The sequence below is a fragment of the Aquila chrysaetos genome, chromosome 3, assembly GCF_900496995.4.
Source record: "Aquila chrysaetos chrysaetos chromosome 3, bAquChr1.4, whole genome shotgun sequence".
NCBI classification, from domain to species: domain Eukaryota; kingdom Metazoa; phylum Chordata; class Aves; order Accipitriformes; family Accipitridae; genus Aquila; species Aquila chrysaetos.
In genome coordinates this window covers 14,576,465-14,602,605 of record NC_044006.1, presented here as the reverse complement: position 1 = coordinate 14,602,605, position 26,141 = coordinate 14,576,465, and the positions used below count along the sequence as shown (strand labels likewise).

Genomic DNA, 26,141 nt, shown 5'->3' with positions numbered 1-26,141 from the left:
GGCTGTCCGGAGTTGGGCAGAGCCAAAAGTGGAGAGAAAAAAAAAAAAGGAGGAAAAATAAAAGAGAAATATGTATATTCAGCACTTGGAGGAGCAAATAACTACAAGTGGCCCCAGGCAGGGAGGTGGGTGCAATGCAGGGGGGCACCACAGCTGTGGCCCCTCGGGATGGTGGCAGGAGATAGGCACACCCAGGAGTGTGCACGCACACACGCAGGCACACGCTGCCTCTCCCCACATTGCGCACCCAGCGACCCCGTCTCTGCAGCTGGAGGAGCCAGGGAGACCGCACGGACCCTTCCCAGCAGAGAAGGACCTCAGCAGCCCCCGCAGAGCAGAAAGGTGGCCAGGGAGAGCCCCCACACCCAGCCCAGCATGGGTGACCGCAGGGACCCTCCCCGCCTCCTTCCTGCCCAGGGAAGCACGCGGGGCCCGGCGGCTGATGCAACCGCGCCGCAATCGGGGTTGGCAGGGATGTGCTGGAGCTCGGGCAGGGTGGGCAGCGCTGGCAGCGGCTGCGGGGGCCGGAGCCAGCACCCTCCGCTCGCGGGGGCCAACACGGCATCGCGCCTCCATCCATTGCATCCATACGGCATCCCTGCCGCGCTCTGCCCCAGCCCTGCCCTACCTACACGAGCAGCCTCCCGTGGCTGCTCTCCCCTTCTCGGGGCCCCGGCGAGCCCTCGGCATGGTGGGGGTCTCAGCTGACATTCCCGGGGCAGTAGGCACCGGCGAGGACCCCCAAGTGCCGGCAGCGGCTCCGAGGGAGCGGGTCTCCGCACAGGCGGGAGGTGAAGCAACCACCCCGGCGGGATGCCCCCGCGCACCCCGGGGCTGCCGGCAGCCTCCACCGACGGCTCCACATCTGCTTCTTAAGCGTCCCCAGGGACGAGGGGACGGTTAGGAGACAGATGCGCCCGCGCCGCCTCTGAGAGGGGCCCCCGTGGGGCGTCAGCGCGGGCGCTCTTCCGGCAGGAGAGTGGATAGCAGGCACGCTGCGTCCCCCGGCCCCCCGTCCTCACTCACTCGAGGCCCCCAGCTTCTCCTCCGCCCTGGGGGGGTCCACGGGGTGCAGTTTGCACTTGGAGGGGGAATGGCGGATGGTGGAGCGGGACGGCCGGGCGAAGCAGGAGGTGAGGGACTGGGAGCTGCAGTCACACGCCGTGTCCTGCAAAGACAGACAGGGCACAGCGGGGTTAGAATGGTGGGGCACTCCATCCCCTGCCACGACGGGACACCCCAGGGGGCACCCTGCCTCGTTACCTCGCTGGCTATGGCCGAGATGAGGTCGGGGTCCCGCAGGGCTGCGTCCTTACTCCCCTGGCCGGGGGACGAGGGCTTGGGGTCCTCGCAGCTGCTCTGCTTGAGGACTTTCTTGTTCAAGATGCGGGAGATGTTTTCGGCTGGGTGGTGCATGGCTGGGCTAGGGTGCTCGGCCCTCTTGCTGCCCTCCTCCCCAGTGGCCTCCTTCTTCTCTGGGGGGGCGGTGGGGCTCTGCGCCCGCCCGCAGACATTCCTGAAGAACTCCTGCACAAGGCCGTATTTGGGTGCTTCGGGCTTGGCCCGGCTGCTCTCGGGGCAGCCCGGCTTCCAGATGGACTCGGTGCTGCCCGCGTGCTCCACCACGCTGAACAAGCTGGACAAGCCATCATTGATATTGCTGAGGACGGGGCTGTCGCGGGTGGTGGTGGAGCGGGCCCAGGCAGAGCCGTTCTGTTTGCTCTGGTGCAGGTTCCAGAGGCTCCTGTCCTTGGAGGCATCCAGCTTGGAGGAAGACCTCCTCTGGAGCTTTGGAGAGCCGTATTTTGGGGAGCAGCATGGCCGCTCGATCCTGGAGTGGACCTTATCCAGGGAGGAGGAGATCTGCTTGCTGCGCACAGACACAAGGGAGGAGCTGCGCGGGGACCAGCTCTTGCTGTGCACGCCACTGCCGCGCGGCAGATCAGTCTGCAGGCCGACGCTCACCGTCTGGATGGTCTGCGTCCCCACGTGGGCCAGCCCCACTGTCTGGCTGGAGGCGCTTTTCACCTTCCTCTCCAGCGAGCTGGAGCGGATGGCCTGCCTTACGCAGTTGGTGATCTCCTTCATGTCGTCGCTCATGTTGCCGGAGATCTCCAGGTCGTGCAGCGATGGGGGGAAGTGGGGCACCGGTGGCACCGCACTCTCCACTGTGCCGCCATCCAGCAGCTCTCGCTGCTGCTTGGAGAAGTTGCACAGCCACTGGCTGTAGGTGCTCTCAGCGCTGGCTGACTCCTCCAGCTCCTTCGGCTTGGCCATGGTGAACAAGAAACCAGGTTCGATCATGATCTTCCCCTCCTTGTTGTGCACCAGAGGTGTCTCCAGCCGCCGCACCACCGGCGGGCTGTAGTAGATGCGGATCCCTGTCTTGTCGGGCGCCGTGTAGCTCCTCTGCATTTGCTTCTGGGCTGGGTCATGCCCGGAGAGGCTGCGTGCCCGCGAGTAGTCCCAGGAGGAGATGCCCAGCTTCTCCTCGGCCAGGCTGTCAGGGACAGGTTGCTCAATATTCACATATGTACAGTTTGAGGGAGGAACGCCGGCGCTGTCCCGGATCCCATTGGGCAGCAGCTGGGCGGCTGTGGATGCCTTTTTGCCTCGGGAATGGTCGCCCAGCCCCGGCGCGGTCTTTCCAGGGAGGTAGGGAGAACAGTCGAGCAAGCTTTCAAACTCTGACATGGAGGAAACGGACTTGGTCCTGTAGGAGGAGAGAGAACAGGGCTTACAACAGGACAGGGCAGTGGGTTGGGGGGCAGCTGGAAGGACCCCGCTCCCACCCCGACAAGACCCTCCTGTGCACCCAGTCCTGCTCCTCATGAGAGCCCTTTGCCTCCAGGACAACCCTGGACCACGGCTACATCTCCTCCCGGCTGCCCAGGCTACTGAGCCTGGGGACAGCCCTGCGCAGCCTCCTCTGTGCCCCGGGGACCATGCAGGCACCAGTGCACTCACCTTTTGAGGTTGGTTCCCTTGGCTTCTGCTTCAGAGATTGTCTCTTTGTCTGTGATTTTTTCATTGAGAGCCTAGGAAAACAAAGAAAGCTCTGGCGTCAGTAAGCACAGGACCAAAGTAAACAGATGGGCTGGAGCAGGGTTTGCACCCTGCTCCTCTCCAGCACTACCACCTTCCCCCACGGACCCAGGCCCGGCATCCCATTCCCAGGGCTACATGAGGCTCACTGTGCCCACATCTATTTTAAATCAACTTTTTATAACCCCACTGAAGCCCTTGGGGTTCAGCCACGCTCGCCACCCTCTCATTCTCCCCAATCCCTGGTGCTCCCCCTTGCAGCCTCATTTGGTGTTCAAGGGGGCATTATTTGGGGCTCGCACAACCTCCCATCTAACCCTTAGCATAGACCTGAGCCCAATGAGCACCCCAAGAGCCCTACACCTTCTCTTGCCCACCTCTTTCCAGTTGCTGCCATGCTTCTCCATTTCAGAGTGCTTCAATGCCCATGGGTTGGCTCCTTTCTGCAACTGGAGAACGTGCTGGTCACTCAACGTGTGCAACACATGCCCCTCTGGGCAAGCAAAAGCATTTTCCACTTGTCCCCGGTGCATGCATGCAAACTCTCTTGGGGCACACATGGAGGGCAAGTGGCAGAGGCTGGAGGACACGTTCACGATGGGGGGGACACCATACCTGGTTGATTTTGTTCTGCAGGTCCCTCGCTTGCTGCTCTGCCTGCTGCTGCTCTTCCTTGAAGCGGGCCAGCAGCTCCATCTTCTCCTGGTTCCAGTTCTTCTCACTGATCTGCAGCTGCTTGGTGAGGTCCATGACGGCGCTGTAGGACTCGGCCAAGAGATGCTGGTGCTCCTCACGCTCCCTCTTCAATGCCACCTTCCAGTCCGGCAGTGCACGCTCCGTGATCCCTTTGCCTGCCTTTGACTCCAGCTGCGGGGACATGTTGGTGGCTCTGGGGGACCCATGGCTCCAGCATGGTGCTAGACACCCCCAACAAAGGGGCAAGGCTGTGGGCATCCCAGTTCTCAGTGCAAGTCCCATGCTGCCCAGGTCAGGCAGTAAGTGTGTCCCCAAGGCTGTGTTGCACAGCACGGCTTGCCCAGGGGCATGGCCAAGCCGCAGCCGGCCATGGCTTGCAGCCATGTCATGCCAGACGGCCCAGCAGACGGTCACCCAGTGGGACGCAGGCTGAATGTCCTGCCTGCTCAGCTGTGCTCTGCCTGCAATCCTGCCTGCTGGACCCAGCTCCTGGAGAGGGGCAGCATCACCTGCAGGGCTGGCAGAGCAGACCCCAAGGATGCTGCTGCCACTGGCAGCCAGGAAGGCTCCTGAAACTGGGGTGCTGCCACCACTGCTCTCTTTTGGCAGGGAGAGGGGAATTGGGGACCACCACTGAGCTCTGCCTGGAGACATCCCGCCTGGGAAGTGCTGGCACCTGCTCTGGGGAGCGGAGCTGATGTATGGCCATGGGCTGCTGCCAGCACAGTGCGAGGGAGCGGAAAACCCTCATCACTGTGAGGGCAGGGCTGCAGGACCGATGGGACTGCTTCTGCAGGCAGGAGCTTCCCCCAGTGCCGAGGCTGCCCTCCTTCCACCTCCTGCCTTTGCCACAGCCTGCCCTTGCCACAGCCGTACATCCCTCTTGCAGCACCCATGGGGGTGCAGAGCCCCCACCTGTGCCGTGACCCGGGGGAGGAGAGGAGGGCTCTGATGCTGCTCCCAGATGCCTGTCCTGGAGAGGGATGCTGAGCCCCAGTACCATCTTGCCCACCCCAGACAAACCCAGCAGAGGAATAAAGAGCATCCTCTGCTGCTCTACAGTCAGATTTTCGTGCCAGCTCCGTTGCCATAGAAACTCGCCTGCCGGAGTGGCTGCTAATTGAGATTCCCACAGTGCCACCCTGCCTCCCAGCCCTGCACAACTGCCAGCGCTTGGCACACGGCGCAAGCAGTTCCCCAGCCCCAAGTCCCCACCAGGCAAGGGGGAGCTCCACTAGCCCATGGGGTACCCGGGGCTCCCACCTGGGCGATGTGGCACTTGAGCTCAGCGCGCTCCATCTCCCAGGAAGCCTTGGCCTTGGTGAACTGCTGCTGCAGCTCGCTGGCACCGCGCCGCTCCTCCCGCAGCTCTGTGCACAGCTCCTTCAGGGTCACCTTCATGTCCGCCAGCGTCTTGATGCACTCATTGGGCTGCCAGGGGATCGGGGGTGAGCAGAGGGAGCTGGGGCCCCATGCCAGAGGGAACCCAATGGGGTGGGACCCCATGGGAGCTGCTCTTTCTGCATCCCAGCCCCGCAGACTGTGCACCCCCGGGGTGAGGGACAAGGGGTGCCACCAGGACAGGGGACCACCCCTGGGGGTGACATGCCAGCAGGGAGCATCCCCTCCCAGCCATGCACCCCGAGAGGAGCCACCACCCCACGCCACGCGGCCGCAGCAGGGGCTGATCCTGCCCACCCCCTGGGCTCGTGGGGGACCCTGCTCACCGTGTTGGGGGTCCAGGCATCCCCGGCACATGTCTTGTTGTCTGCCTGCTGCTGCGGGGTGAGCTCCTCCTCCTCCAGCAGCAGGTACAGCTCCTTCATGCTGTTCACCTGTGGGAGACACCACAGCTGACGTGATGAGGGGACCCACAGTTCACGGCCAGGGATGGGGGACACCCAAGAAGCCCTGCGTGGGACACGTAGGCACGAGAGACAGCCCCGGGGATGCCCGACAGCATGGTCCCCCATCCACAGCAGCTGAGGTGAGAGCTCCTCAGCCCACAGTACCTCCAAAAAGTCCTCGCTCTCACTGTGCACCATCTTGCCCTGGCGCCAGCGCTTGAGGAACCACTTGAGCTTCATGAAGAGCAGGAGAAAGCTCTGCCTGAACTGCTGCGACTCCTGCACCAGCAGGTTCTTCTCCTGGCTCCAGAACTTCTGCTCCAGCCGCCTCTGCAGGTTCAGGCTCTGCAGCTCAAACTCCCGCCGCAGCAGAGCTTTCTGGTGGTCCTCCTTCAGCTGCGGAGAGATGTGGGGGCTCAGAGACAGGGGCTGGCAGCAGCGGTGTGGCACCTCCGCCCCAGGGTCTGGGCTGGGCCTGATCCTGGCCCCATATTTAACACCCCTGGGGAGCTGCAATGCCCTAGCAGAGTGCTGGGGACAGCAGGGCCATCGAGGCATCGCCATGGGTGGAAGCCCTGTGTGGCTGCATGCCCCTGTGCAAGGAGGAATGTGCTCAGCCCCTGTGCCCGTGAAGATAGGACATGCTGCGTGCAGTCACAGGTGACACCTGGGTCCCCAAGTGGGTCATCAGCCTGGGGCTGGAGGTGGCACGGCCAAGGGCGTGAGGACATATGTCTCCCAGGGATCGGGGCTGCTGTCTACTCACCTGGCAGATCTTCTGTGAGAAGTTGTCCACCTCATCCTTCCTCAGCTGCCTCTCCTGCGAGAGCTGCTCCTGCAGTCCCCGCAGGCTCTCATTGGCCTCTGACAGCACCAGCTGCAGCTCCTTCATCTGCAACAGCCCGGGGAGGGGATGGGGACGGTGGGCTGCACCTGGCCACACATCCCACCCCGATGGGGCTCTGCAGCTTCCCTTGTCCCCGGCTCTAAAGAGGGACAGCCCCCATCCCTGCAGCCTTGTCCCCAACCCCACTGGCCGAGGGGACACAGCTCCCTGCCTGCGTCGTACCTCGGTGGCGTAGGAGTCATTCTCCTCAGGCCGGCAGGTTTTGTAGCTCCGGGGATGCGCGGGGTCCATGTCCTTGGCGTGGGGGATGCGGTAAGGGTCGGCGTCCCTAAAATCAGGCTGCTGCATGCGTGGGCAAGTTAATGAGAACAAACCAAAAGAGCGGGAAGAAAAAAAAGCCAGAAAACAAAACAATGGGTCTCCGAAACAGTAAAGAACTACAAGACAACAAAAAGGATGAGGAGGAGAAGGAGCTTCATCACCATGGCGGGAGACAATGCAGAAACCAAAACGAAACACAGGATGAGGAGACACGTGGCCTGGATTGTTTGGGGAAAGGGGAAAAAAGAGAGAAAGAGGGAAAAAATGTGCAAACACCGGTTACGGTGCCATGCAGTGACTGGGGGAGGCTGGGACCTGGGGCTGGTGGGACCACATGCAGAAAAATAGGACTCTGAACAAGCGAGTGTGCTCCAGAAAGGGACTTGTGCCCACGGCCCCGACCACCATTGACATCCCTGGCCCCCAGCATGAGCTGGGCCCTCTGGAGAGGAGGGGAATGGCAGGGCGTGAGCTGCTCTCCACTGCTCCGAAGGTGCTCCCCATTGGATGCAGATTTGCCCTGGAGCCTTTGCTCTCCAAATTACCCTGCATGGGTACCACTGGGGGCTGAGGCTTCTTGCAACCGGGGTCCCCACAATTTGGGCTGCTTTCAGGAGGCTGCAGGCTGCTCTCCTCTCACCCAGCTCATCCCCAATAAGCAAAGAGCTTCCAAGCTGGGGCTGGTGGGCTGAGCTCGGGGAGAGCTGCCAAAATGTTGGCCCCTGCTAAGGTGGGATCGCACCCGAGAGCCCCGTCGGCAGGGCAGCCTCAGCACAACCAGCCCGTGCTGGGATGCACCAGGATGCCCACCGCCTCCTGCCCTGGGCACACTCTGTTGGAGCAGAGTCCTACCTTGTCCCCAGTGCCACTGGCATGCAGCAAGGTGTTAGTCTGGATTTTGCTCTGGAGAGGCAGGAGGGAGGTTACGTTGGGGATTGGGGTTTGCTCCGTTAAAGCAGGAGGAAACGGGGCGGCAAATAAAGCGGCGGCTGCTGCGGGGAACATGGGAAGAAGCCCATACCTGGAAATCGGAGGTATGCTCCTTCTGCAGTCCCTCTTTGGTGGTGTCGTGGCTGCCGGGGCCGGAGAAGGGGAAAGAGTCCGTGTGCTCCTTGAGGCCACCGGTGAGGTGGTCCACCTTCCTTGCGAAGCAGCCCAGGTCCTGCTGGAGCACGCCCAGCCGCATGAGGAGCACGTTCATCAGCTTGGCATCACTGGGGCCCTCGCCGCCGCTACCCACCGCCTCACCCAGCAGCCCCCCCGTGCACTCGTTGTCCAAGCAAGCCTTCAGCCCAGAGGTGAAGCCGTTGGCATCCGAAATCAAGACATCGATCGCTTTGCTGACGAGCACTGCCTGGTCCCGGATGCCCAGCAGGGTCTCCAGGTCCTTGGGCTTCAGCAGCTTGGCGGGACCATCGGGCACCTTCCCGCCGCCAGGCACCCTGTCCTGCCCGTCGGCTTCACTGCTGCCCATCCCATCCCTCCAGCCGGCGGTGGGGATGCACTGTGCCGAGTCACCGGCCTCGGCGTCGGTCTCCAGCATGGGCCGGGTGGTCTGGCAGGAGGCCAGGTCACAGCGCTGGAGGTTGGAGAGCAGCACGCGGTTCTCGTACTGCAGCTTCTTTACCTTGCCGCTCAGCTCACTGATCTGCACCTTGGCCGTGGCCAGCTCCTCCTGTGAGGGCTCGCTGACCACCGAGCAGCTGTCCTCTGACAGCGTCACGTCCAGCTCATGGTCCGACTTGTACTTGGTCAGCTCGTTCAGGAGGAGCTTGTTCTGGTCCTCCAGCTCCAGCAGCGAGCGCCTCAGCAGCTCGGCCTCCTCCTCCACGAACTGCAGGTGCCGGCGCAGCTCCGCCACCGTGTCCCCTGCGTCCCCGCAGCCCGAGATGCCTGCCAGGAACCGCATGTCCTGCCCCGGCAGCTCTTTGTCCCCCTGGCCCTTCATGTCATCCATCTCTGCCCGCAGCCCGCGGTTTTCCACCTCCAGCTCTACTATCCTCCGGCTGAGGATGTTGGCTTCCTCCTCCACCAGCTTGAGGTGGACCTTCAGCTCAGCCTCCCGGGAATGGGGAGAGTCGGCCAGCTCCTCCACGGAGAGAGAGCTGTCGAGGTCCCCGTACAGGGACCTGTACTTCAGCAGCTCCTCCTTCATGCCATCGTTCTCCTTGGCCAGCTTGGTCAGCTTCTTGCACATCAGGGCCGACTCCTCCTTGGCAAAATGTAGCTGGCACTTGAGGTCCGCGCTGTCTTCCTGGGGACCGAGAGGGCGTGGGTGTTAGAAAAGCACTCCTGGGTCACGGTGGCTCCGAGCAAGCCCTGGGGATGTGCCGCCCTCCCACCCTGGTGATCCTGGGGAAGCCGCAGCCCCTGCTCGTGGGAGTGAAAAAACTTTGAGATCCATCCTGGAGGCTTTCAGGGAGGGCCTGGACACAGGGCAGGATGCCTGGGTGAGGAGACCCGTGGGTCCAGCCCCAGGAAGGACATTAAGACACTGCTGGGGACGCGGGGACCGAGCCCAGCCCTGCCGCAGCCTGATCCACTGATCCACCGCGGGGAGGAGGGGGAGGGAAAGCTGTCAGACTCCGCAGAGCAAAATAAAAGCCACCAACAAGGTTTCCTCCCGAAAGCTGGCAAGCGCTGAAACAACTGGCGCTGCTGCCGCTGCAACCCCCCCACCAGGGCTCTGCTCCTCCTGCTCAGCCCCAAATGCTCCATCACAGGGCGGAGAAGCAGCAGTTTTGGCTGGAAACCTCCCAGAGTCCCAGCCCTTGCCCAGCACTCATCCTTGCCGCCACCACCTTGCCAGGGGACAGAAAACCCAGGCAACCCCCCTGCATCAGCTCGCTGGTCCCTTCCCAAGCCCCTTTGCTTCTTGGGACAGTCTCTCCACGTGTTTTTTTTTTAATTTAGCAGTTAGGCTCTCGGCTATTTGCCCAGGCAGACCGCTTCTCTGCTTTGGAAAGCTTTTTGGATGGAGGATCAGGATTTCCTGACGTCCAGCTAGCGGCTTCCTGTGCCGTGGGGTCATTTGAGTGCTCCAAGCTCCGGCGCAGGGACTGCCAGGAGGGGACCTGCCGGGCTGCGACCCTCGCCCCGTGGCACCTGCTGGAGCCCCGGGCGAGTGCTGGAGGTGGCTGAGCCCTTTGGCCGGGTGGCTACTGGCCCTGGCAGCCCTCTGCTTGGCTGAACTCATCCCTTTCCTGTTTCCTTGGCTGGCAGAAACAAGCTGTCCCCCTCTTTGGATGCTCCTGACCCCCCAGCCCCCTCCCCCCAGCCATGCCCATGCTCACATCCCCCAAACCCCACAGCAGCTATTTACTCTGCAAACTTCCCGGGCTGCTCATATCAAGGCCAGGGGCGATGTGGGGAGTCCCATGAGTTTGGGGTGCTGTTTTATTCCCCAAACACCTTGCTGTGACCACAGGAACCACCCTGCTGCTCTTCCGTGCTTGCACACGGAGACGTGGCCTCGCTAAGGCACATTAAAGCTATGCCCCCCCTAATTAGCTGCAGAGATTAGGGGAGGGCCAGCGTGGCCCACGGGGCAGACATGACCTCAGTTCCTGTTTTTCCAGGGGGAAAAAAAAAAGCAGCAGCCCGGCGTGTCCCTCTGTCCCTTGACATCATTGGAGGGACACACATGTCCCCAAGACCACTTCAAGTGCTCCTGGGGTCCAGGGCAGACCTCAGCATCGAGTCTGGCCCCCCCAGCTCCATTTTCGGTGAGCGCCGATGCTCGCCCAGTGCAGCCAGGCAGGAAAGGGGCCCAGGAAGCCACCGATGAGTCATGAGCATCTGCGCCCGCAGGGCCGCCGGGCCACGGCTGCATGGGAGAAGGAGTGGCCAGGGGGCCACGTCCAGGGATGTTTGCACCCAGGGAAGCTCGGGGTTTGCTTTCCAGCACTGGTTTCTTCCTGGAGCATCGGTCCCACCGCAGAGCTGGGGCTGCATCCAGCCCCATGTCCCCAGGCTGAGGGGGGGTGGGAAGCAGAGGGGGGAGCTTATTGCAGCCCAGAGCTGGGGTTTGTTTCCTGCCCCGGGAGGAGGCAGAGGAGGGGCTGGGATTTCAGCCTGGGAAGGGAGATTATGGAGGGGCTCCCGGACAGCCCCCTCGGCTCGGGGCACAGCCGGGTATAGGTGCAAAGCTAGGGTCTGAAGTCTGGGGAAAGGGAAGGGGGGACTCTGGGACCACCAGCTGGCCTGAAAAGGCTCTCAAGAATGGAGTTAAAGGGAGATGATAAATAAAAGACAGAAGCGGAAAGTCTTTGAGGGCCTGGGGATCCCCGTCCCGTGGGTGGGTTGTGCCAGCAATGACACAGGTCACCCAGAAACCCTCAGGGTCCCCACCATGAGATGTTCTCAGCGGTCACAGCAGGAGTGCCTTTATGCATGTCTTCCTCCCTGCCCTGGCTTTGGGGGAGCAGATCTACTCCCCAGAATAAACCTTTCAGGTCTTTTGCCTTTGAAAGAGGATTTTTCCAGTATTAAAACACTTGCATTTCTATTCCTGCAACAGCAGCTCTGCCCCTCCAAGCCCCAGTAACAGCATTAGTGAGTCACAGCAGCTCAGCCCAACAGCAAGTGACAGCTGAAATCCTGCTGCTGCCGGCAAATCCCCCCTCTGCTGCGCTGCCCCAGCAGCCTGGTGCAGGGCAGGGACAGCTCAGCCTCAAGCCATTCCCCACGGGGACCCTCATCTCCCCCAAACCCCACAGGGCTCCCGGGCCATGGCTGCTGGCGCAGGCAGGAGCTGCAGGCCCAGGGGCTGCAGGCCCAGGCTGCAACAGCCACAACCCAAGAGCATAAGCAGCTTTGCAATGTAAAAGCCAAAGTCCTTCATCTCCTTACTGCAGTCCTGACACATGGAAAGGGTTAAAGCCACCAGCTGGCCACTGATGCTCCATTGATAAATGAGACAAGGGAGCAGTTGAGGACAATGAAGATGGCCCAGCACATCAATCCCTCCCTTATGCAGGGTCTCTGAAAGGCAGGAAAGCCCTTTGAGGGGATGGCACTGCCATGCCCAGGATTTACTGGATTTACTTCTGCGCCAGGCGTATTCTCCGGCTGGCACCATGACCTGGGGTGCCAATGGGCCACCGTGGCATGACCCGAACGCACCAGCACTGATACCTGCGCTGACGGCTTCTTCTCAGTCTTCCCAATGGAGCGAGACCCCCGTTTCTTCAGGGAATTCTGCAGAGAGAAGAGAGCTGTTACCCGCAGCAATGGCATGGCACCTCTGTGCAGAGAGACAGACCCAGCACGGACAGACACCAATGCCAACTTCTCCAGCCCAGGAGAAATGCCAGAGCTCCGGTGGGCTGAGGCCCCTTGCTCTGGGGGACTGGCAAACATCATATCATGGGGTTTGGCCAGAAATTTCCCCTGCAGGCAAGTGAGCAGTGAGTGAGCAGGAAATGAGCCCAATGAGCGGTGGAGAGGCTGAGTCATGGTCCTGTCAGGGCTGGATGGAGCGGGGAATCCAACCCCCAGGCTAAGAGATGGCTAAGGGATGGCTCTTGGGGCATCCCAGTGTGGGAGCAGCAGACGATGAAGTTCCCCATCGCCTCTTCCCTCAGCAAGGAACATGTCCCAGTCGCTCAGCTATGGGGAGGGCTCCTCAGCACGATGCTGACTCTGCCCTCGGGGTCTCTGGGGACACAAGGGATGATCTCCAGGCTAGTGAGGACAGCTGGGAGATGGGGAGACCGGATAGAGCAATAAGGGAGACTGGAAAGGGGGAAAAAAGTGGATGCCCAGAGCAGGGCCAGTTATCTGGGGAGGGGACCTGGGGGAAAACCCTCAAGAGCATCCACACAGCCTCTCACGAGCACCGGCTGATCCATGTGGCCGCCCTGGACCTATTTCCAAGCTGGCGCTGAGGCCCAGCAGCCAAAGAAAGCAGCTGTGAAATGTAAGCTGCTGCCTGTGCCAAGGTGCTGGGCTCCAGGCTTTCCTATTAAGGCCACGACCATCGCTGGAGCTGCTGCTGCTGCAGAGCCTCTCCTGGGGGCTGGCTGTGCCACGTCGGCATCCCTCGCCCCCACCGCGCTGGGGACCGGGGCTGGCAAAGGGCATTGCCTGGCCCTGAGCAGCCCCAAGCACAGCACCCCAGGTCAGACATGCACTGTCATCGCTCCACCTTGGGTGCATCCCTTGGGGTGGCCGTGCCTAAGAATCCCATCACAGCTGAGCTTGGCACGGGATACATGGACCGGTCCACTTTTCTCCTGCTCCCCAGTAGATGTGGCTATGGGGTAGAACTGGAGGGGCAAAGGCACATGCCTTTGGGGATGATCTGCCCATCCTGACAATTATCCAATTATGGGAGAAACCTCTTGGAAGGGAGAAATAATCAGCCCTGAGGGGTGAGCCCAGCCCTGTGCAGCCTCAGCTCCATGTTGGCTTGGCTGCTAACAAGCTCTGCCATGATCTGCGCCCTCCGGCAGCAGGGAGGAGGTGGAGGAGGGCTGTTAACTCACTCGTTTGTCTAATTAGTGCTCTGCAATCAGCGAGTAACCCCAATGCCCTTGCTAGCCTGGGGACACGACATCCCCAGGCTCAGGGAGCTGTGCTCCAAGCTGTGCCATGTCTCGTGCCAGCCAGCAGCCTCCCCTTTGGGCTCATGCAGCTGCAGAGAAGGGCCATATCTTGTCCCATGCTCTTTTGCCAGGGCAAGGCAGCAGCTGGTGCTCAGGTCTCCCTGCACACTGACCACACAACCATTTTCTCTGCCTGTTTTTCAAGTGCGAGTCCTCCAGCCCAGCTCCCACTGCTGCCATTTGTTATTCAGCCCGCACTCGCCGGCTGCAGGGAAACCCATTTCACGCCTGTTAGTGCAGGCTGTGCAGCGGAGGGACAAGACACCTCGTCTGGGGTGAGCTGTTCTGTGCCACCGCGCGAGAAGGTGGCTGCAGAGGGGATGGGTGTGACCGTGGCCGGGTCCTGTGGCTTGCCAGAAGCTGGCCATGCCATTAACTGGAGCTGGCCCCAGAGATCCCAAGCCATGTGCTGGCTCCCTGCCCTGCCTCATGGGAGCACGGCTGGGGACAGAGAGAGCCCTCCCTGCATCGTGTCCCCGTCCTCGGTGGGAGCAGGGCCAGAGCTCTGCTGTGGTACATCTCCTCCCATGTGCTGCCGTGACAGCTCAGCCAGCGATGCTTCCCAAGGTTCCCTGGGGACCAAAGGCATCCCGGGCAGTAGGGAAGTGGGTTACAAGTGCTGCGATGGATCACAAGCCCATGCCGTCACTGGGATACCTTTCCTGTCACTAAGGATGACATCGCTCCTAGCTGGAAGCTGGTCGCAAACCCAGCATGGCATGGAGCGCCCTGGACCCGTGTGTATGGGTACATGCGTGGCACATGGCTTCCCAGGACACAGATGGGATTGTGCACCCACCCAGCTCCGCAGCACTGCCGGGACACTGCTGGGATATTGCTGCTGTGCAGCCCCGTGGCTCAGCCCAATTTGAACCAGCAGCATGCGGTCAGGATACGGCCAGCACCGGGCACTGTGCCAGGGACACGGCGGGCTCCACACATCGTGCAGAGCTTTGGCCAGCGGGAGTTGGGCACAGCCCAGGTGGCCAGGCTGAGCAAGTGGCCGAGGATACATAAAGTGGCTCTAGTGCAGGGGGGAAGTCCCATAGCCCCCCTGGGACAGGGCAGAGCCACCCCCATGGTGGGATAAAGCACGCCTCACTGAGGGCAGGCACTGCTCGGGTTTCACAAGCATCTGCAGCATGGTTTTGGTTTCAGCGATGCGAGCAGGGATGGGGGATCCCGCGGTGCAGGGCCAGGACACCTGCTACGGGCAGAGCCTTGGGGATGCCTCCCAGTCCCCCCTCCCGTGTCCCCCTCACCTCTCGGAGCTTGTCCATCTCATTCTGCACCACCTGCTTGGCCAGCTCCGTCTCGATGAGCCGCTGGCGCAGGTCCTCGTTCTCCTCCTCCAGCCTGATCCTCTTCTTCTCCACCGCCTCCAGCTCATTGTGGAGCCGCACAGAGACGTCCTTGGCCACCTGGGGACACAACGGGGCTGTCATCAGGCTGGGTGCAGTGTGTGTGGGGCCGGGACCACAATGTCTGGGCACCTACGATCTTCATGCAGAGATCATCAGGCTGTTACTGAGACCCTCTGGAGCAGATACCGTGCCGGGTGACACCCTGACCCCTGTGTGTGTCCCCTCATTTGCATGCTGTGACCACTGTTCCCCTTTCATCAGCTGCAAGGCTGCCCTATGTCCCCATCCCCCAGCCAAACCCTGCCTTCCCCAGCCCTAGCATGATGCTGTGGGATGCTCATCACCTTTTTGTACTTTTTTCCCACACCGTGAGGCTCGAAAAGCCGGCAGGCAGCACCAGAGCAGGCAGCCTCTCACTGCAGGCAGCAGCTGTGCTGGCTGGAAGAAAGGCGAGCTGCTGCATCGTGTTACGGAAAAAAACAGCAGCTGCCCCTGGGGTGAAGGTGCCTCCGGCCGGGACGTGGCCCCAGAGCCCCCCTTTCCAGATCCCTGCAAGGGAGCAGCCCTCAGCATAAAGGGAGCTTAACAGCATGAAACATTCCCTCCCACATCTGCAGGAAAGGAAAAATTGTCCTGTCTGCCTGGTCACCTGCCCAGCCTGGGGTACCAGCGATGTGGAGGCAGCAGCAAACCCCACTGCGGGGCCGGGGGGCCTCAGGCCATGGGGTCGGGCTCCTGTCCTCCTCACTGAGGATGAGCTGTGCTTTCTTTCCCAGAAAGGGAGAAGCTGGAGCAGGGCATTTTTGGCAGCAGCACCCCAAGCTGGGGCCTGCTGGGTAGTTTTGGGAGGGCATCGGGCCCCCAGCAGGGATGGGCAGTGCAAGGCAGGTTTGCAGCTCCACACTTGTGGCAACTCTTGGCTCCAGGACTGGCTGTTTTCCACTCAAAAAACTAAGTTACTCCTCGAGCTGTTGCCCGTCCCCCCCGAGCCGTCTCTGGCTGCCACCACACCCCCCTCCTGGCAGCGGCCATGTCAGCAAGAGCCCTCAGCAAACACTCGCTGGCACCAGTGGCTCCTCGAGGGCCAGCGGCTGGCGAGGGCGAGGCAATGTCACTCCGTAGAAATCCCCTTGTCCCTGCCCCAGCCTGCCTGCCACAATGCCCGGGGCTCTGCAAGGTTTCCCCGATGGCCAAGAGGAGCAGCTCCCAGGTCCTCAGGGTCTTGGTCCCCACATTCCCACCCTGCACACTTGCGCTGCTCCAGCTCTCAGCGGTGGCCCCATTGCATCCCCATCGTTGCAGGATAAGGGAGCTCGACCCTGGGGCACACAGCCAGGCTGGGCTCCAGCCTGCACCGGATGAACCTCACGTATGGCACTGCAAGACCCCCATCCTTGGGCAACGCTGGCCCTCTCCACCCCTCAGGCCCCCTGAAATGCCCCCATGCCCAGAACACCCATGAGCCGAAAGCACTGCTTCCTACTTGCATCATCACCACTACTGGGGAATCCTGATGCTCCCATTAAGAGCATCCATTATGCACCCCATAAACGGCATAGCCCTATGGAGCTCCCTGCACCCCAACATCCCCTGCCACCCTCTCGTGCCTCACCAGCCACCATGTCCACATCTCACCAAAAACCACTCTGGGGGACCTGGGCACTCCCCGGATGGGGACATTGCCCTCCTGGCCTCACCTTGACGTCCTGCTCGAGGCTGTGGATGAGCTCGCCGTCCACCTGGCCTGTCTGTGCCACGCGCAGGCTGCGGCGCTCGGCCTTACGCAGCCGGTACTGCAGGATGCGGCAGGTCTTGCTGGCCTGGTCCAGCTGCTGCCGGAGCTCCTGCAGCTGGTAGACATCCTCCTCCATGTAGACATCCCTCATCTCCAGCATCTCGGCGCGCAGCTCCTCGATCTCATCCTGCGGGGAGGTGCATGTTAGAGGGTCAGACCCCGCAGCTTACTCTCCCCTCTTTTCCCCCTGGGACACCTCCCCACCATGGCTCCCCTACCCTCCTCCATCCCATGAGCCATTTTCAAAGACCTTCAACCCCTCAGGTCAAGCCCCATCTTTGCAGGAAAAAGGCTGAGAGCCAGCTGGGCATCAGCACCCACTGGTGAGCCAACCCCTCGGTGGGGGACAGCCAACACGGGCACCTATAAATATTTGCGGTAAAAGAAAGAGGAAGGTGGGGGAGGGAGAGGAGCTGCAGGAGCAGCACAGGCAGCAGCCGCGGCGAGAAAAATGTAGGTCATTTTTGGAAAAGATGTGTCAGGGAGGCAGGCGAGGGAAGGAGGAGACAGCAGGCGAGGACAGGGGAGGCAATGTGGGGACACAAGTAACACACTGCCAGCGCTAGGGACCAGAGATTGCCCCTTGTTTTCTCACCAAGCAGCAATCACCAGGCTGGGTCCCCCTTCCGCTCTTCCCAGTCTCATCAGCTCTTGCAGTGACAAACCTCTCCCAGCCCAGCAAAGCCTCCAGCACAGGGCCATGGCATCACTGTCACAGCAGGGCCAGGGGTGACATCCTGCTGGCACCAGCGCTGACCCAAAGCCTCCTCCAGGTCTGCAGCACACGACCACCATGGGACCCCCTACAACAGCTGCTGCCCCACTGCCACTTCCCTGTCTAGCGGAGAGCTGCGGTCACCGGGGATGCTTACGGACTGTCCCCTCCGGTCCCTGGGGACCCACACAGGCTGCACTGCCCAAAGCTCTTTTCACGTCCCCACAAGCACGATCTCAACCCAATCTTCCAGGCAAACACTCCAGCCATTGCACCGGCTGTTGTCCTCCTCAACAAGACCCGGTGGACCCAGCACGCTCCTGGGAAGGGATCAAGTATCTGCTTTCCTGCCAAAACCCCCCTGCCACTAAACACCTCCCATCGCTGCCAAATGCAATTGCCACTTGAGAGGTGAAGGGCTCACGCTGCCACCTTGCACTGCGGCACAGCCTGGGAAGGGACAAGATGAGGACTGGGGAGGCACACCCCCGATTTGTGCCAGGCAGAGGGGGACAGGACCTTGCTGCTCCTGACACCACCCGTGACAGTGACCTACAGCCTAAGGGAGCAGCACCGTGCTGGCTCTGCCAGGCGCTGGCACACTCACTGCCGCGCTCGAACGGCCCAGACAAAGCCCCAGCTGCAAGAATTCCCCCAAAAGGCGAAGCTGAGCCCAGGGAGGGGAGGCGGCAGCTGCGGGGACAAGTCACAGTCGCTCACTGTTGGCTTTAAACACTACGTGACAAATAAGGAACGTCAATTAGACAATCCCAGATTATCTCCCAGCCCAGGCTGCCGGAGCCCGGCGGCACCGCAGCCACCAGCGTCCTGCTGCCCTCCGCTGCTCTGCTTCTTGCCAGGGGGGTCTGGAGCACAAGGGCAGGGCAGAAACAACCCCAGCACACCGACATGGGCAGTGGGGTGGCCTGGGGACACCCAGCTGGGCTGCTCCAGGGACAGCCAGAGACTGTCCTGTGACAGGGACATCACTGCAGACATGTTTCAGAAACACCCCCGGACAGCTCAGTCATGAAACCCCCCCAGGGATGAACGGCATGTCCTGGCAGACAGCCCTGCGACGGCTGCGATGCACCCCAGGGCAACGAACCCGATGGAAACCCACTGCCAGCACTGCCCACCCCACACGGCAGTGCCACAGCCCTGGGGACACCAGCAAAACCCCCATAAGCCAAACCAGCCCAGGGAGCTTGTTTATGGGATCTATTCCTTGGGAGCTTTCATGGGAAAAAATGTATTATCCATCGCAGGTGAGCAGGCGCTCTGCAATGGGGTGGTGGAAAACAACCTTTCACCACCAGAGTCGTGTGAATCGTGGCTTGAATACGATTGCAGAGGCATGCGGGGCTGCCTGCGTCCTACTCCAGCGCTGACCGTACCAGCTCCCATTTGCCATGCAGCTTCCCCAAACAGCAGCCGAGCAGGCCAGGGAGCAGGGACCTTGGAAAAAAAACAACCAAACCTTACATTTGCTGGAAGGAAGCCTGGGCTTGCTGTGCTAAGAGCTCCTGCTTGTTTATACCTCGGGTTGTAGCAACCATTATTTTAGTGGGAGGCCGTGTCCGGCGCGAGCGGCTGCCTGGGCAAAGCCCGGCGGCACAGCCCTGAGCTGCTCCTTCGCAGGGTGCTCCCCCAGGGAGTGGGGCTGGGGGGGTTTGCAGCAGGGCCAGTACTTTGTGGGGTTTGCAGTGGTGCCTCCCTTTGCTCCCAAATTCCTGCCTGCACCCCGTAACATCAATAAGCCCTTTGAGCGGCCACAGCCCGGCAGCCACACAGCCTGCCCCAAGCTTTCCCCTTGGAGGCAAGCCGTGCCACTAAACCATAGTAACTGGATTAGGACCGGAGAGCAAAAAAATGCCAGCAAACTGGAAGAGAGCTTAGGATGGCAAAGCTGCCCCCCTCCACGGGGGGCAGAAGAGACCCGCAGTGCCTGGAGGCAGCGCATGGGGTGCACAGAGGTCCCCTGATGGCTTCGGGGGTCCGTGACGGCCACTGAGCCTTACCCTTTGCATCTGCACATTTTCTGGAGTTGATGCCCATCTTCGCAAAATCGAAGCAAAAAAGATCCCATTAGATAAAGGTGAGAGCAGAGCCAGGAGCGGAGAGAAACACCCTAGAAAAATCCCAAATTCAGGGCTGTCGTTGTGAGCATGAAGCACCATAAGTGATGCTAAATAAAGTGTGAAATGGAGATGAGGTGGGCAACACTGAGGATGAGATAAATGGCTTTTTTCCAACATGACCACACCCGCAGGCTGTTCACCACCTCCAACCTCTGGGATTATCTGTTCATCCACTGCTGCACCCCTGCTCACCCCATTTCTGCAGCAGCAAAGGTTTCATGGGTTTTCATGCCAGAAGTCACCTGTCTTGGAAAAGATGCTGGGGATCTGCAGTCGAGGGAGACTTTTTTCAGTGCCCAAGAGATGACAGTGTGCAGAAGCAAACACCCCACTTGTGTTTGCAGGAGCCAGGCTACACCTGATGGAGGAACCCAAGAGACAACATACACCTTCAACCTTCTCCTAGCACACCTCAGAGACTCTCCCTGGGGAGATTATTAAGGAAACTAAGAAGCGGCAAGGTGGGATGCAAACTGCCTGGTTCCAGTTCAGAAAAAACCCATGCATTTTCAGAGCAGGAGAAGAAAACAGCTACAGCTGTGTCCATACACCCACCTGCAGGACATCAGCTCCTCCAGGAAGGGCAAGACCTGAAAGGGGCTGAGCTTTAGGGTGATGGCCCTGAACGGTGGCATGGCAGGAGGGGGACCAGTGGAGATGGCAGAGCACACCTCAAAACGCAGATCAGACCCATCACGTGTTGCAGCAAAAGAGTTAAACCCCCGGATCTCCTGCCCAAGGGGAGTTACACGCTGGCTTAGGTGCCTGCAAGAATGCAGCAAGCTCAGACCAGACAAGGGGACCCACACTGTGCAACTCTCACAGCTCCTCAGCAGGATCCACTATCTTTTAGAAGCAAAAAGCGGCGATGGATACAAAACAGGATCATGCAAATAATGACATGGCTGGCTGTCGTGCTGCTCACAGCACATACACCCTCAGCTTTGGCAGCCTCAGGCTCTGGGGCGCAGCCAAGCAGCAGCCGCCTGCCCGTGGGGGACAGGCAGCCCTTCAGGGAGCACAGCCCTGCCTGCATTCACACCCTCCACCCGCACCCCCAAACCTCAGCGCAAGATGCAAAGGAGGAGAAAGGGTGGAAGCTGCCTGTATGTTTTGCTTCGATGCCTTTGTGCGGAGCTCAGGGCTGCGCTGGCAGCGGGCGCGCCTGTGGGAGAGCCTGCAATCTCTCGTGCAAAGACGGGGATTACCGTCCAGGAGCAACAAGCACTGCTTCCTCCGAGATTACAGGACAAAAGCAGCAGCTTTCAATTAACTCTGAGCCCCCAGCAGACAGAAGAGGGAATTATGCTAGAATTTTCTAGGGTAAAAAATGAAATCAGAGGGAATTTCTAAAGGCAATTGCCTGGGGTGCCCAGGAGTGTCCCCTACCAGTGAGGGGATCCCAGCAAATGCAGCTCACCCCAAGCCCATGCCAGGGTGCAATGGGTTGAAGGATGGGTAAGGCACATGCATGTGTCACACACAGGGGTTTCTTTAGGTGCATTAACAGCAGCTCTAGCCCAGCTCTGACAGTAAACATCGGCCATCCTTCCCTCCACGTCATGCTGGAGCTCGGTGCAGCAGCCTGTGTGTTGAGCCCTGCCCCTGGCCGGCACGCCAGCTCCCACTCGGCAGAGAGCACAGCACGTCAGCGAGGGAAAAATCAACATTTCTCAGCTTTACACCTGCCCCCATAAATTAACAGGCAAACAGCTGGGGGCTCTCTGCAGCCCATACTGTGTCATGCAGCATCTGAAAAGGCAAGAGGCTGCAAAGGCCCTTCCAGGGTGCCTGCTGGTGGGGTGATACATGGCAGAGCTCTGTGCCCCAGCTCTGCCTGTGGTTACTGGGACCCTTGGACATGTTCCCTGCCCCTGTAGCCGGGCAGGATCTGAGCAGCAGCAGCAGAGCTGGGACCCAGTGCCAACCAGACTGCCCAGACGCAACCTCCGGGTCCCCCACGCAGCCCCCAGTGTCCCTGCGGGATGCTCTCAGCAAGCCCTCACTGGTGGCATGCACCGGCCCCTGGCTGCCTTGGGGAAACAAGGCACCCACCCTACATGTTTCTCCATGGAGCTGGGAAATGCACGCAAACCCCGAGGGACGTGGGGCAACGCAGGGCAGGGAGCAGGAGCAGGGCACGCAGCAGGAGGGGACAGGCAGGACTGCGCTCCTGGCGTTACGTGGCTCTCGCCTAAGCCCCTTCCCATGGAGAGGAGAGGAAAGCATTTGCAGGCATCCCCTCCCCTCGCTCCAAACCCTCTCCCGTGCCCACTCTTTGTCTGCCTGTCCCTCTGCAGCTGCTGCCGTATCGCATCTCACATTTTCCAGCCCGCTGAGCAGGGCTGGGAGCTGCTCTCCATCGCACGGCTCAGCAACAGCGAGACAGGGCAAGGACACCCGAGACGCCTCCTCCCTTGCCAGACTGCCAACCTGCACACAAGGAATGGCCCTTTTTGGGGAAACGCTTGAAATAACCCATTTATGGCAGGTCACAGCAGGTGCACGCACCCAAGACAGGGGCAAGAGGAGACAACAGCCCAGCTGGTACACCCAGCGTGGGAGGAGGAAGGCAGAGGCTTGCAAAAATCTGGGTTGCAAAGAGAAATGGGTGAAGTGTGCTTAAATACGTACATTTTATTATGGCAGCCGAGGAAAGATGCAACATGAGCTGGCACTGCTATGGAGGGCTGTGATGGGCTCTGCTGAAAAGCTCCAAAACCCAGCGTGCATCACACAGGCGTAGTAGCACCACGCACGTCTGGCCCGTGCCAAAACATTGCTAAAACCTGCCCACCCCCCAAAATCCGTGTTTCTCTTTAAAAACGCACTGGGTTTTAGCTTGCTCTGATGAATAAATTAAAAAAAAAAAAAATTCATTTGCAGCTATTTGGGTGAGTCCTAGGAAATAAATCACCTCTGATAAGTCTGATTCATCCATACCCGAGGGCAGGGGAGCTGCTGAGGCCAGAGGCCATCTCTGCAGGGTCCCTGCATGCTGCTCTCCAACCTGGGCTGCACGGCAAGGCACGTGATGCTGATCACTTGGGTTAGGGCTTTATTTTTGCCATAAGGCCCCAAATCCCCGAATTTTTAGCAGAGGCAGCAGAAACCAGCACCCTGCTGCAGCCCAGCAGAGTTTTCTGCTCCTTGCTGGAGAAACTAGGCAAATCTTCCATCTTTTTTTGGAGCACAAGGGGTGCGTGTGTCTGGCTGTGGCTTCTGCCCAGCGGGAGCCAGGGTACGACCATGGTGGTCTCCTGCTCAAGTGCCAGGAGAAGCGAGCTACAAAACCAAAACATGGTTATAAGCAGGATGCACATGTCAGGGAGGAGACCCACACGCTGGTGTAAGCGCACATAGGAGATGTGCGGTGAAGAAGGGAGGGTGCCATCAGCATCCCCACAGCGCTTCTTGGGGCACACCTCCAGCAGCTCTCTGCTCTCCCCACTGCTCCTGGCTGGGGGGATTTCAGTTGCCACCCCTCATGGCAAGTAAAATACTCACACCCTGCACGCCTGCAGCTTGGTGGGAAGAAGATCACGTGGAAATGGAGGAAGCAATTGCTCGGGCTGCAGGAACGGCAGCGTTTGCATGCGCGTTCTTGGAAACTGGAGGGGCCTCATCTGTATTTTTCCAGCTCTCAGTAAATCAAAGCCCTTAAGCTCTTGCTGCTAATTCTGGCAGGAGTTGGGACACCAGCTGTGAAGCAGGGCTTTGCTAATGGACAAAGGGCCTGATTGAGCATCTTCAAGCACATCACCCAACGCCTAGCTCCCACCTCGTAGCTATATTCCGACGCATTTACAAACTTTGGCACCAGTGGCTGAGAGCTGGCCTGACTGCCAACCTGCGACATCCGAAGAGCAGCCAGAGAGACACAGTACCTACCCCTGAGCCCCCAAGCAGGTGACTTGCACAAGCATCTCATCCACAGCTCTACCCTGAAGAAGAGCAGAGGGTGCAAAATGTCTGCAGCCCACCGGCCCGTGGCACCTGGTGGGTGTTTGTGCCCACCCCGCAGCAGGCAGCATGTCCCAAGTTGCATCAATCAGGTCGATGTATGACCAGAGGAGGAACGGCTCTGTGCCCCTGTCCCCATGCAGCACATCTGCCCTGGCTTCACCACGTGCCCGTGAACCAGGCAGCCATGCCGCACGCCTGGAAAAAGGCCTCGGGGAGCACAGGAACTGGTGGAAAGAAGTGAGCTGGAAAATCTCCCTAGGGTCTGGCAGCATCAGCAGGCAGGGAGCTCAGCACTGAGCATCCCACCCAGTGCCGGGCCGAGCTGTGCCCAACCACGTGGGGTCAGGTCGTGCCATGCTGTGTCCCAGGATGCCAAACAGGGCTGAGCCAAACTGTGCCATGCTCAGCCATGCCAAGCTGGGCTGAGCACAGCCATGCCATGCTGAGCTGTGCCTTGCTAAGCTGTGCCAGCCCAGGCTGTGCTGAGCCTAGCCATGCCAAGCTGGGGCCACACTAGGCCTGGCCATGCTGAGCCATGCTGTGCTGAGCCAAGCTGCGCCCACCTATGCCATGCCAGGGCAGGGCATGCCCAGCTGGGTCACGTCAGGCTAAGCTGGCCCATGTTGTGCCAATGCATGCCCTGTGCCAAAGCATGCTATGCTATGTTGAGCCAAGCAGTGCCCAGCCATGCCACACCATGCTGGACCATGCCCAGCTGAGACAGGCCGGGTCTTGGGCCCAGCTGGGCCATGCTGTGCCAAGCTGAGCTTTGCCCTATGTCCAGTTGGGCCCTGCCAGGCTTAGGCAAGCCATGCCACACTATGCCAAGCTGAGCCAAGCCCAGCCACAGCATGCCAGGCCATCCCCAGCTGTGCCATGCTGAGCTGAGCCCAGCTATACCATGCCAGGCCATGTCCAGTGATGCCATACAGGGCTAAGCCGAGCTGTGCCCTGTGTCCAGCCATGCCCAGGGATGCTGCACTGTACCGTGCCCTACCTGGGGATGCTGTGCCATGCTGAGCCATGCTTTGGGATGCCATGCCATGCCATGCTATTCCCAGGGATGCTGAGCCACGCTTTGGGATGTCATGCCATGCCATTCCCAGGGATGCTGTGCCATGCTGAGCCATGCCCTGGGATGCTGTGTTGTGCCCAGGGATGCTGAGCCATGGTGACCCATGCCTTGGGATGCCGAGCTATGGTGAGCCATGCCTTGGGATGCCGAGCTGTGTCATGCTATTGCCTGGGGATGCTGAGCCATGGCGACCCATGCCCAGGGTTGCCACGCTGTGATGACCCTTGCCCTGGGATGCTGTGTTGTGCCCAGGGATGCTAAGCCATGCTGACCCTTGCCCTGGGATGCCACACCATGCCATACTACGGCCAGGGATGCTGTGCCATGCTGAGCCATGCCCTCGGATGCTGAACCACGCTACGGCCGGGGATGCCGAGCCTCGCTGACCCACGGCCTGGGATGCCACGCTACCGCCCAGGGATGCCGTGCCATGCCGAGCCGTGCCCTGGGATGCCGCGCCATGCCACGCTACGCCGCCGTGCCACGCTACGCCGCCGTGCCCACCTTGAGATAGTCGTTCTCGGAGCGCAGGTCCTCCAGCTCGCGGAGCAGCCCGTCGGTGCCGGCGTCCAGCAGCTCCTCGGTGAGGTCGGAGAAGGCGAGCGAGGTGCTGAGCTGCAGGCGGCTGCTGGCCATGGAGGCGGCCGAGGGCTCCTCGGGCAGCGGCGAGGCCTCGCCGGCCGAGGTCGGCGGCGGCGGGGCGCTGCCCGGGGACTCGCCGTCGCTGCCGCTGAGCCCCAGCTCCAGCGAGAGCAGCTTCGCCTCCTCCGAGGCGCTGCAGTCCGACACCTCCGAGCTGCTGTCGGTCAGGCTGGCCGCTGGCACCGACCCGGGCACCGCTCCGGGTCCGGGTCCGGGTCCCGGTCCCGGCCCCGGCCGCCGCGCCCCGGCCGCCGCCGTCTCCGCCCCGCGGCACCGCCCCTTCGCTCGCGCCGCACCGCGCCCCGCCGGCCCCTTGCCGCCGGCCCGGGCCGCCGCCGCCGCCGCTCGTTTCTCCGGGCGCCCCTCCTTGCCGCCGCCCGCCCGCCGCGGGTGCGGGTGCGCGCCGCCCGCCGCCAGCCGCGGGGCCGCGCCCGGGTGCCCCCCGCCGCCGCGCCGGCTCTTGGCCAGCGACCAGCCGGGCACCTCCTTGGGACGGGCGGGTGACGGCGCCCGCTGCGGCTTCTTCTTCTTCTCCGGGAGCGGGAGCGGCGGCGGCGGCGCGGGGGGGCCCTGCTCCGCCGGCGCGGCCTCCATGTCCCGCTGCGCTGCGCTGGGCTCGGCCCCGGCTGCGGCTGCGGCTGCGGCCCCGGCTCCGCCCGCCCCGCCGCCGGGCGGGGACGCGCGCGGGCGGCGAACAAAAGGCGGCGGGGGGGTGAGGGGGGGAGCGGGGCGGGGGGGGGGGGGGGGGGCGGCCGTACTGGCGGCAACAGCGACCCCTCCGCCCGCCCAGCGCCGCGCCGCCCGCTCCCACCCGCCCCCCCGGCGACTGCGGGACCCCGGGGCATCCCTGATGGATGAGGGGCATCCCGGGGTGGGTCGGGGGGGGGGCACCCCCGGGGGGTAAGGGGTCCACCGGGCATCTTCAGCAGCGCAGGTCCTTGGGGGGTAGCCTTGCGAGTGCAGGCCCCCCCCAGCGCGCCCCTGTGGGTGAGGGTCCCTGAGGCATCCCTGGGGACAGGGGTCTCCTCGTGTGTCCCCGGTAGAGCAGGTCGCTGGGGCACCCCTGTGGGGGAGGGCCA

General features: G+C 61.4%; 1 protein-coding gene across 3 annotated transcripts; it reads right to left on the bottom strand.

Moving 5' to 3' along the window:
- Window positions 1-58: 58 nt before the first annotated feature.
- SOGA1 (suppressor of glucose, autophagy associated 1) lies at window positions 59-25,341 on the bottom strand. Of its 3 annotated transcripts, none has more exons than XM_030009345.2 (15): window positions 24,925-25,341; window positions 16,426-16,650; window positions 14,627-14,785; window positions 11,893-11,955; window positions 7,778-9,010; window positions 6,658-6,777; window positions 6,355-6,480; window positions 5,754-5,984; window positions 5,469-5,576; window positions 5,005-5,172; window positions 3,661-3,912; window positions 3,423-3,494; window positions 2,968-3,038; window positions 1,264-2,713; window positions 59-1,168 (listed from the first exon to the last, which is right to left on the bottom strand). In XM_030009345.2, the coding sequence occupies exons 1-15, from the start codon at window positions 25,054-25,056 to the stop codon at window positions 1,019-1,021; spliced, it is 4,560 nt and encodes a 1,519-aa protein (XP_029865205.1). In that variant the 5' UTR covers window positions 25,057-25,341; the 3' UTR covers window positions 59-1,018. The 3 variants fall into 3 exon arrangements, with proteins under 3 accessions (XP_029865205.1, XP_029865204.1, XP_029865203.1); XM_030009344.2 differs by having other exon boundaries at window positions 3,423-3,488; window positions 24,925-25,178; XM_030009343.2 differs by having other exon boundaries at window positions 6,658-6,774; window positions 24,925-25,178.
- Between the last annotated feature and the right edge of the window lie 800 nt (window positions 25,342-26,141).

Bases quoted from the DNA above. Each gene is read 5' to 3' on its own strand.
- SOGA1 (XM_030009345.2), bottom strand. From the start codon at position 25,056: ATGGCCAGCAGCCGCCTGCAGCTCAGCACCTCGCTCGCCTTCTCCGAC. The intron at 5,985-6,354 runs GTGAGTAGACAG...ATCTCTCCGCAG, and splicing joins TCTCACAGAAGATCTGCCAG to CTGAAGGAGGACCACCAGAA. The intron at 3,495-3,660 runs GTATGGTGTCCC...CACGTTCTCCAG, and splicing joins TGCAGAACAAAATCAACCAG to TTGCAGAAAGGAGCCAACCC.